General features: G+C 32.7%; 1 protein-coding gene across 1 annotated transcript; it reads left to right on the top strand.

The window, feature by feature from the left end:
* Positions 1-4,530: 4,530 nt before the first annotated feature.
* On the top strand, positions 4,531-11,101 carry LOC139840009 (uncharacterized). Its single transcript, XM_071830229.1, has 16 exons — positions 4,531-4,690; positions 5,574-5,782; positions 5,991-6,127; positions 6,207-6,317; positions 6,414-6,515; positions 6,692-6,800; positions 7,630-7,824; positions 7,919-8,087; positions 8,176-8,257; positions 8,655-8,748; positions 8,853-8,949; positions 9,190-9,283; positions 9,514-9,586; positions 9,999-10,172; positions 10,310-10,432; positions 10,745-11,101. Exons 1-16 carry the CDS (start codon positions 4,678-4,680, stop codon positions 10,907-10,909), a joined length of 1,947 nt encoding a protein of 648 aa, XP_071686330.1. The 5' UTR covers positions 4,531-4,677; the 3' UTR covers positions 10,910-11,101.
* Positions 11,102-11,911: the final 810 nt, after the last annotated feature.

The following is an 11,911-nucleotide window of genomic DNA, read 5'->3' as shown; positions in this document are numbered from 1 at the left end:
ACCACAATTAATTTATATATCCTATACTATCTGTCTCACTATTTCTTCTTCATGAATTCAATCCGATCAGAACCCAGACAAAATCAATTCTGTTAGTTTGGATGTTGAATTAAGATAAATTTGTGAAACATAAACAGGTAATCATCGTTGTCTTTAATTTAACAGAAAAGAAGTAAATAAAATAAAAAAAAATACACTTACAGTGACTGTTTTAGAGTTCGATAAACACAAAATCAAATTTGAATTTTAAGGACGTTTTAGACATTACATATAACATGAAAAATCTTTTAAATCATATATGAAAACTTTCTGTATACCTAATTGTACTTAAAACATGAAAACGATTTCGAATTTTAACTAAGAACAAACCGTTGACTTTTATTTCATAAACTTTAACTCGCGAATTGAGACTCGATAGGATGAATTGAATCTTGAAACTTTGCAGATAATTTAAGTAAAACATTACTAACAAAACTGTTTTAACACTTTTTGCAATTGATTTAAAAATCGAGCTTTTGGTAAAAGGAGTCAAGAACAGAGGTACTCGTACAGGTTTCTGATTTTTATGGATTAAGTTCAATTGAATAAGGCTGTTAAGGGTTTTTGGAAATGGGTAGTTGATAATGTGAGTCTCTTTGGATCGATTACAGCTGTAATTGATGAAATTAAATAAGGAACGATGATCGACAGAAATTTTCAATCAGAGGAAATAAAAATAAAAATAATAATATAAGTACAAGATCAAAACGATGCTAAACAGATTTTTGTTTGGTCCTGTGATTTGATTCGATTTGGTAACATCTTTAAAGACAAGAACAAAATTATTTACAGTAGAAAGGTGTGTGAAACTGATTCCAAACTTTTATATTCAGTAGAAATATGATTTTATTTAATTAATTAATAATTATAATTATATTAATGATAATCTAAATTTACTAGTATTAATAATAATAATAAAAGTATTAATAATATAATGATATCAAAAATAATGATTTCTATTAAGTTTAATAATAATTAAAAATAATAATAAAAAAATGTTAGCAATATTATTAGTAATAATATTAATAATTTACGTTAATAATAATAATACTTTTAACATTATTAAGAATTATAAAATAAAAATACTAATAATAATAGAAATAATAATAAAATTAATCATTAATACTAATAATAATAATAGTAATCTTATCTAATAATAATACAAGTAATAATTAAGATACAGCAGGTTATATGTATTAAATGTTGTATTAGACACCCTAATGTTAATGATACTAAGGTTAGTAATAATAATAACAACTTATATTATGATTTATAATTTAATTTAATTTATTAATAGTACATATTATAAGTTATATTTATATACAATAACCTATAATATAATCCAATATATATATCATAATAATTCTTTATAGATTTCATACACATCTATAGTTAGCTTTATTTTAATAATCAAATTATTATCTTGTATATTATTTTACATACTTAGTCTTACTGATCTACTGTATTTTATCATTTTAAATCATTATATTTTCATTTGTTTATATTACCATATATAGATATATACATACAGGTATACATATTTATTTACACACAATTGTTCGTGAATCGTCAGGAATGGCCAATGGTTTAAATGAATGTATGACAACATTTCAAAATTTTTGAGACTCAGCATAACAGACTTTGCTTATCGTGTTGAATTTATATTAAGATTAAAGGTTAAATTTAGTCGAAAATTCCCGGGTCGTCACAACAGAACCATTAAGTACTCCTATGGTTGTTAAATTACTCAATATTGACGCTGATCCATTTCATCCCCGTGAAGATCATAAAGATTTTATTGGATCAGAAGTTTCATATCTTAGTGAATTGGGGCTCTTATGTATTTTACAAATTATACAAGAACTGACATTTCTTTTGCAGATAATTTGTTAACAAGGTTCAGCTCAATTCCTTCCAAAAAGACACTGGAATAGGATCAAATACATGTTTCATACCCTTGAGGAACTACTGATTTATGATTATTTTACTCTAACAATTCAAAACAAGATTTGATTGGTTATACAGATGCAGGTTATTTATCTGATCCACATAAAGCTAAATCTCAAACTGGATATGTATTCCTAAATGGAGGTACCGAAATATCATGGCGTTCTCAAAAACAAACACTTGTTGCAACATCATCAAATCATGCCGAAGTGATTGCATTACATGAAGCTACTCGGGAATGTTTTTGGTTGAGATCAATGACACAACTCATTACTGATTCTTGTGGACTAAAACGCGATAAAAGTCCAACAACTATCTATGAAGATAATGCAGCTTGCATAGCACAGATGAAGGAAGGATATATCAAAAGTGATCGAACAAAACATATACCTCCGAGATTCTTCTCATATACTCAAGATCTCATTAAGGACAACCAGATTGAAATGAGATATGTTCAATCCATTAAAAACTCTGCTGATCATTTTATTAAAGCACTCTCAACTGCTATTTTCAGAACGCACGTTCATAACATTGGCATGAGACATGTTCAAAAGATGTAACAGCTGAAGCGATGCCTACTTGAGGGGGAGTTAACTCCATGCTGCACTCTTTTTCCCTTAGCTAAAGTTTTTTCCACTGGGTTTTCTTTAGCAAGGTTTTTAACAAGGCAGTAACTCGTAGTTGATCTCCAATGAAACAAAATTGTCGTTCAAGGGGGAGTGTTATAAATATTAAGTGGCCGACAACTTTTGTAGATACAACCAAAAACATGTGAATTACATCTGGATAAATTGTGAAGCTGTACATGACTTTATGTAGTATAAATATCGGACGAATGTAAGCATATCGATACACCATTCTTGAAATATAGAATATTTTGCTCTCTTCTTCACTCTTCTATAATATCAATATTAATAATATATTGTCAAAAATCAAGCCTTAAAAGGTAGTTATAAACTCCTAAACTCATAACAGTGACAAATATATTTAGAGTATTGTGGGCTGAAAAAAATGAAGTGGATCAGTGGATGACACTTAACAAGATTCAATTTTTTTTTTTTTTTTTAACTTCAAATAATGTAATAATAACAAATTACATTAATCAAAAGAAATACATTAACTAAAAACTAAAAAATATATTAGAAAGTCTTCAAAAATAATGCTGATGTAGATGTCATACACATTGCATGTTATGTGTATGGACTTTTGTGTTAAATTAAGTTTTTCATGAGCTCTTCTAAATACTTGTATACGTAATGTATGTTTGAATAAAAAAAAAAAAAATAGAAAAATGAATGAACAATCATTCCATATCGAATGGGTGATATAAAGACCCGATATAAGTTCGTATAAATACAAGTGCAAGAGGAAATCAACTACTAAATGACCCTAAAAGCTTGACTTGTTAACACCCCCAAACAACGACCCTAAAAAATAATACGAGTAATACAGATCAAAGACCCGGAACAACTTAAGCGGATAAACATCAGTTCCAACAAATACTACCATAAAACCTTATCAATATGACCTTAATCAACTATAACGATTGAAAAGTCAATTCTAGATAACGCAACCATAAAACACAAACAATGTCCCTCACAATGATCTACCAATCTAAAGAGCTACCTATCATTCAAAACTTAGACACCACACATGAGAAAATAAGAGAAATCATTCATAAAAAAAATTTAAACAAGTAAAAGTAAAAGAACCAACCATGACCATAACAAGTGACCTAAACCCATCAACCTTAAAAGGAAACACTTTCTCACAATATAATTAAACTAAGTTGTAATATTGGGAGATGTATGGATATCAACCAAGAAAGCACATATGGCCATAAAACCATGACTTCAAAACACTCCTTGAAAGCTCACTAATTACTTGAAACGAGTGACAACTATTCAAAAAACCCCTACCACCAGTACAATCACCGATAAAAAGCCTCGATCGAAACCACTTAAAATCATACCATATCTACCATAACACCCATCTCAATCATCACAATTCACATGATACACATACTTAATACCATCATTTTAAGTTCTTTTGGTGTGAAATTTCTTTATACTATCATCACAAGATCAACAAAAACTCAATTTTAAGAAAATATATGTAATTTTATTAATTATTATCTTATGCCCTTTATGGCATAATTTAGTCAGCTCATTATTTTACTTCTAATTCCGGATCGTGCTTGTGTCTTGATGAGAATTGGAATCCTTAATTGCAATTACTCATTAATATGTAATTAAACATATTCCTTACAGTAGTAGTAAGATGACATATACTTCAAAATAGGTCTAAAATTCAAACATCACTAACAAACATTTTATTTTTTTAATGCTAGTGAATGGGTAAAAAATGATCATAAAATGAGGTCATTAAACTTTTGCAGCTCATGTTGTGTGGAAAAAGTGAAAAATTTATTCCAATTTTTCTGATGTATACAGACCTAACCGGCTAACCCTTGCCACACATGTACGGAATACACATAAAAGTAGATACACCAATATCTATATCCGGAAATAGTAAAATTTATATTTATATTTATAAGAGTTATCAAAAATACTGAAATAGTAGTAGTGCCATTTTTCTGTTCAATCGAGACACGATCATCATCGTCATCATCATCACCGTCTCGACTATCATTCCGTGCACTCATCTTCCAATTTTTTTCATATTTACAAAATGAACAACTCAGGTTTGTATAACCTGTTCCTTCATCAAATCACATACGTAGTATATAATTTTGCTCAACTGCTTTGCTTCGTTACTGATTTCTGTTGGTTTTTTTTTTTTTTTTTTGGTACTAATATATACCGGTTTGGGTGTAATTTTAGGGTTTTGTACCTGGACGTTTGTTTGATTAATTGTACTTTGTTGTTTTGCTTTAAAGATCAGAATCTAGAATCTATTTATATGCTGTTATATTGTTAATCTTATGCGTTGAAAATTAATGATACTTGATTATCAATTAATTGATTGTTTATAAGGTTTTATCCTGATTCAACACTGTACTGTTAGGTTTTATCCTGATTCAACACTGTACTATTAATTCATTCACACACACCCTATGTATGTAGTAATTAATGTTAGATCGATTAAAAGTTAAAGCAGGATAGGGTGTTTGTAAATTGGGGCTTAGTTGATGATGTTAATATATCTATGTTATGGGGAAGGAGGGGACCAATTTATACATTCGTTAAGGGCTCAGTTGGGTTCCATTTGTAGCAACTGAAATGCAACTAGAATAGGCGTACTCTGTGTGTATATAAAGCCTTAATGCAAATGAATATCTAGTTCCGGTTATTATTATATTTAGATTATCGCTTATCGAGTATTTTTATAAATGTACTAGCCCTTTTAGTTTATCTAGACTAATTTGCTATGAATTTTCTAGTACCATTTATATGAACGGAGACTTGAGTAGTGAATTTAAGTGATATGTAACTGGCTTTCTGTATATTAAGTGATATCGGGTATATCTTTGTACTTTTTTCATTTATTGACATACATTTGAATAGTGAATTTAAGTGAATGCACAATTATACTTTATCATTAATAATTGCCATATTTTGCTATAGGGAGTCCTGAAGACATGGTTCCTCCAGTTGAAGGCGTTGCAGGTGGCGGGACCTCATACGGATGGGGTGATAATAGCTTACAAGATCCAAGTCTACTGAGAGGGACGATCGATCCCACTCGAATTCCGTCTTCTGAGTTAGTACATGTATGGTGCATGCCTAGCACTGCAAATGTGGGACCTCAAGAAATGCCTCGACCATTGGAGTCTGTAAGTATCTAAGTTCATGATTCCTCAAGACCTCAGATTATTGAACTGTAGTGACTGAAATGATGTTTATAAGTTTGTTCATGAATGTATCTCATAAACACAAATATTGAGGATTAGTAGATACAAGGAAATAATAAAAAAATTAGTGAGAAAATAATTTTGCAGCCGAGACACTTTCTCATTCTTATAATCTGCTCTAATTTTGAAGGTATCTCTTTTAGCTGCAAGAAATGAGAGGGAAAGCATTCAAATTGCTATTCGTCCTAAAGTTTCTTGGAGTGGATCAAGTAATGCTGGGGTTGTACAGATTCAATGTACTGATCTGTGTTCAACTTCTGGTGACATGTCAGTATCTTTTGACACGTGTGTTGCAAATATTAATTTAGTTATCTACTGTTTTTGAACTAAATTTAATTTTAACCAGGTTAGTAATCGGTCAGTCAGTTACTATGCGACGTGTGGTTCCTGTTTTGGGTGTTCCAGATGCTCTTGTACCACTTGATATGCCTGTGTCACAGATAAACCTACTTCCAGGGTATGATTACAGATTACATAATTGATAGAAAAATTCATAATTGAGTATGCTTTGCTGTTGACTTTTGATTTGACTTTATTATGGTTTTCTCTGCAGAGAAACTACTGCCATTTGGGTATCGATTGATGTTCCAAGTACACTACCCCCAGGACAATATGATGGAGAATTTATAGTTACTGCGACGAAAGCAGATGCAGAGTGATTGCCTACCCCCTTTTTCAGTTAAATATTAGTTGTTAAATGTTAACATGTTACTTTCAGCTTGTTTACATGTCTATATGGAACTTAACACTTTTAGATTGCAAAAAGTAATGATTGTTAAACGTCTTTTTTAGTTACATTTACATATCTGAATGAAGTCTGATTTATTGCAGATATGCTGCACAATCTTTTGGTAAATCTGAGAAATATCAAGTATATAGGGAACTCAAAAATTGTCTTGAAGTGATTGAGCCAATTGAAGGGAAACCAGCTGAAGAAGTGGTGAGATTAGAATTATTTCATGCATTTGCAACAATTGTATCAACACTAGATGTGGCAATTTTGACTCATTTGCTTATAAATGGGCCGGTTGGTGTTTTTTATAGTATCTTAAACGGATCAACCAAAATTTAGCCAAGGGAAGGGTCAAACGAGTTGAAAGTCACCTATTTATTTATTTAATTATTTTTTTTAAACGGCGATTTTTTGGCATCTGTATATCATTTATTTCAACGACCCTCATCATTTGCACGTAACACACACGTTCGAGCGGAAACTCGAACCCGATCGACGGTACCCGGGAACACATCCATTCAGGCAGTGTTCCGGGTAGAGGTCCGTGAACGAATCCGGTAAAACCTCCCTATAGGGTCAATATATACCACCATTATTGGTGTTCAATTGGTTTAAAGAAAATCATGTCATCCCTGAGGATCGAACCCATGACCTCTCCCTATCCCATGACACAAAGTACATGGGGGAACCGTTGGGCTATGCAGTTCTCACCTATTGTTTTTTGAATGCATAAACTGTTCACTCACGCAGTTAGATTATCATCAAGAGATTATTGCCTCTGTAATCAATGCATAAATTGTTCAGTCACGTTGTTAGAAGACTATTTCCATTGTAATCATGTATAATACAAAATTGTATCAATTCAAAAGGCCAAAAAGCCTTCAAAAGGCCAAAAAGCCTTTTCAAGTCATTCTTATCTGACCCGTGTTGACGCATTATGTGACCTGCCAATGTTGCCAACTCTGGTTATGCGTTACGGCTGTTGTGAATTCTTAAGAACTGTTCATTAAATCCTCTTTTCTTTTTTTTTTGTCAGGTAGAAAGAGTAAAATCTGCAACTACAACTTTAAGAAGAGTACTTCTTTCGCCTTCTTTTTCTGAATTCTTTTCTGAAAACGGGCTGCCAGATATGATGGATGAAGATGCAAACCTTTCAATACGTTTGAAGCTAAGTTTGACTGTCTGGGACTTTATTCTCCCCAGGACACCTTCACTTCCTGCTGTTATTGGCGTATCCTAAATCCCTACATCTTAATTTCATGACTTAAATATTCGGCCTTTAGTACTTGCTCTGAAATATTTCTACATCCTTAATTAAATTTAAGATATCAGATACTGTAATTGAAGATCGTTTTGGTGTTGAACATGGTAGTGCTGAATGGTATGATGCTCTAGAACAACATTTTAAGTGGCTTCTTCAATATAAAATCAGTCCTTATTTCTGTAAATGGGGTAACAGCATGCGTGTTTTGACATACACCTCTCCATGGCCTGGTATGATAATGCAAGAAAGCAGCTTTGTTCGATTATAATTGTTTAAGTCTTTATAATTCTGATTGTTTTTGCTCCTTGTGTTGTGTAGCTGATCATCCCAAATCAGATGAATTTTTTTCAGATCCTCGTCTCGCAGCTTATGCTGTGCCATATAGTCCTGTAGTCTCTTGGTACGTAATTAGATGCTTGGAGTGTTGTTTAATGTATCGTAGAGCTGTAAATTTCTTCAACCAGTCAAATGGGATCAAGTAAAAAAGTTTAGATAAAAACTACTAGGTCGAAAGGTCCAAAAATCACCGAGTGTGTGCTGTTAAGGCTAACAACCTTCTACATTATTTTATATAAAATGTTCGATGTTAGATTATTGTTGTAATAATCCAACATTTGTTATTGTATTTATCGCACTAATCATTTGGTATAATATCGGACAAAAGGTGTTGAGTCAGCTGAATTCATACTGGAAATCACCTTTGTTGACCACAAACATGTTATTCATGCACACTTTTTGTCACTTCTACTATATCGTGATATTGATCATGCATCAATGACATTACTGATTCTTAACAGTGGTGATTTAGCAAAGGATTATCTGCAGAAGGAAGTTGAGATCTTGAGATCAAAAAGTCATTGGAAAAAAGCCTACTTTTACCTGTGGGATGAGGTAATAATACCTCACTTATTGTGTATTTTTTACTATCGCTATATATCTATGTTATATTCTTCTTATTCGTGCGTTCTATTTTGAACCAAATTTTATCCTTGCAGCCACTTAATGTACAACAGTATGATGCTATTCGTCACCAAGCTAGTGAGATTCATGTCTATGCACCTGATGCACGTGTATTGACTACCTACTACTCCGGTAAGAACATCTTCAATTGCAAATCGTTTGGAGGTGCGATGATAATAACATAGTAATATGCCTTCTGGTTTTCCTTTGGTCAATGTTAATAACATAATATTATGCCTCTTTTGTAATTTGACCTTAAGATTGTCCCTTGGTCAATGTTAATAACTTAGTATTATACTATTATGCCTTTTTTGTAATTTGCACGCTTTATTTACTTGCAAAGATCATAGACTAGTTTCTAGCTTTGTTCAGGTCCAAGTGATGCGCCTCTTGCTCCAAATAATTTTGAGGCTTTTCTGAAAGTACCAGGGTTCCTTCGCCCGCATACACAAATTTACTGTACAAGGTACTAATGTTGTTCTCTCAACTATGTTTTCATCGATGTAATGTAAGTATCTCATCATTAAGATCGTTTGTAGAGCGTATAAGTTTTGTCTAACTTCTTTATCGGTTATTGCAAGTGGTTAGATACCGGAATTTGTTTAGTGTAAACTCCACTTGGACCTTGATGCACACTAAAAGCTTCACTAGTGTACTCAAAATAGGACTAAATGGTTTTTTATTTTGCATTTGCAGTGAATGGGTGATTGGTAACCGGGAGGACCTAGTGAAGGACATAATTGCAGAGATACAAACCGAGAATAATGAGGTATTATCGTGATGCATTTTCCTCAAATATGTTGAGATACGTTGATTATTGATTAATGTGCATCATTGTTTGCACACACACACACACACACACACAACTAATGTGAAAGTAAATGAGTCAATTCTGAGTGCATTCTTTATGGAGGTGGTAATTGACCCAGTTACTTATGAATGGGTCAATTTGAGCTGTACTGAATGTTGATGTGGTTTTCTTTTTTTTTCTTTTTTTTTTTTTTTTTTTTTTTATCGCTAATAAAATCTGAAGAATGGACTAGAGGCGTTTGAGGGTCAACTGGGCCATTTCAGCCCAAACATGTTACTCATCCCACCGATCTTGTCACTTTAAATTCTTGAATCTACTATTACTATTTGCAGATATAGTATTGAAATGAATTGATGAATCAAATTGGCAGGAATGGTGGACGTATGTTTGCATGGGACCATCGGATCCTCATCCTAACTGGCACCTGGGTATGCGAGGTACACAACATCGTGCCGTCATGTGGCGTGTATGGAAAGAAGGTGGAACTGGGTTTCTTTATTGGGGCGCCAACTGCTACGAAAAGGCAACTGTTGCCGGAGCAGAGGTACATGCAAAAAGTCCTTACCTAGTACTCACCGAGTAGCGAGATTTGCAACCCAGGGCTCATCCCATTGTTACTTTCCTTTTTCCTTTATGTTCAATTGTTTAATGTTTATATAAATAATGGGTATGTGTGGACAGATCAAGTTCAGGCGTGGGCTACCCCCAGGTGACGGGGTATTGTTTTACCCAGGTGAAGTTTTCTCGTCTTCACATGAACCAGTGGCTTCTCTTAGGTTAGAGCGCCTTCTGAGTGGCTTGCAGGTAATCTTTTGATTATTTTATTTATTTTTCTTGTTTCTTTACACCATCACGGGTCACGGCCTGAGGTGGCTATATCTACCCATGTATATAAAACAGGTCAGTTCGGGTTGTTATTAATTACGTTGATTATGTATCATGTATGAACTAAATAATGGAACATTTAATGTTGCTGGGTCAACCCGACATGGCCTGTACATATGAAGGATCCATTTTGACTCCATTTTTAAACCCACCTATTTTGCCAATCGTGAAATTTGGCCATTAGTCGTATACGTTATGTTTTTCTTATGGTATTTGTATTGGTGTTTTTAGGACATAGAGTACCTGAAGCTGTACAGCTCAAAATATGGTAGGGATGAAGGGCTTGCGATTCTGGAAAAGACGGGTATGTATCAAGGGCCAGAGCGTTACACTCTCGACCACAACCCAATAGACATAATGCGGGGTGAGATATTCAGAACATGTCGGGGCTCATAGATATATAGGAGGAGGTCTTTTGGTGTATTTATTTATGAGTTGTAGTAGTCATATAAATATGTTGAGAATCAAAGTTCCACAGCATAGTTCCATGCAGCGTTCATGTTTTTGCATGTGGCATGAAACGTTACAAATGATGACCCTAAATCTGTTTCTTTTTTTGTTTAAATCCTATATATTTAGGTTGTGGTAGCTGAGTAGCTTAAATTTATTAATATTAATATTAATATTAATATTAATACTTATATCTAAAAAATCATGAATAGTAATCAGGGGTAATTTCGTCATTTTTCTTTTTTTTTTTTTTTTAAGTTTTCTTCCACCTTTTTTTTTACAAAAAAAACCTCCCCACTTTGTTGAATAATTTAAATCGACCCTCCAACCAGGGGGTAAAGTATCACATAATCATTTTCATAAAAATCTTAAATAAACTCCACTCAAATATTCAACGGGTCATATCTTCTCGCTCGTAACGAGTTAAATTTTCCAACACCATCGTTAAACTCGAAATAATTTTAGGAACACAATTTAACCAACTATACGCAAAACGGACGCTTTTTAAAGAACGATAAATATTTGAGGTACTTTTTATACACGTTGATTTTGCGTTAAATTTTTAAAAGTCGACAATTTCATAGCGAAACGCGGAGATGCACATATATTGTTAATTTAAAATAATATTTAAATCTTTCACGGATTATACATTTTAGTTCGATTCGAGTTGCGCTTCAACGACATCATCGTTAGCCACGAAATAATTTTACAAACTAAACGCAATAAAATACATTGAAAACCGAACCCCCGGCGCGAAGCGAGGATTCAAAAACTAGTTTATTCTATAAGTCACAACTAACATTCTAACAAACTTTAATATATAAAATAAGTGCTCAAAATTAAGCCAGTTAGTTTTCTTTTTTCTTTTTTTTTTTGAACGGCGATTTTTTTGGCATCAGTAGAATATTTATTTCAACGACCCTCATCATTTGCACGTAACACACACGT

Source organism: Rutidosis leptorrhynchoides, chromosome 4 (assembly GCF_046630445.1).
Source record: "Rutidosis leptorrhynchoides isolate AG116_Rl617_1_P2 chromosome 4, CSIRO_AGI_Rlap_v1, whole genome shotgun sequence".
Lineage (NCBI taxonomy): Eukaryota > Viridiplantae > Streptophyta > Magnoliopsida > Asterales > Asteraceae > Rutidosis > Rutidosis leptorrhynchoides.
Note: the sequence above shows the minus strand (reverse complement) of the source record. Positions and strands in the feature narration are given on the sequence as shown.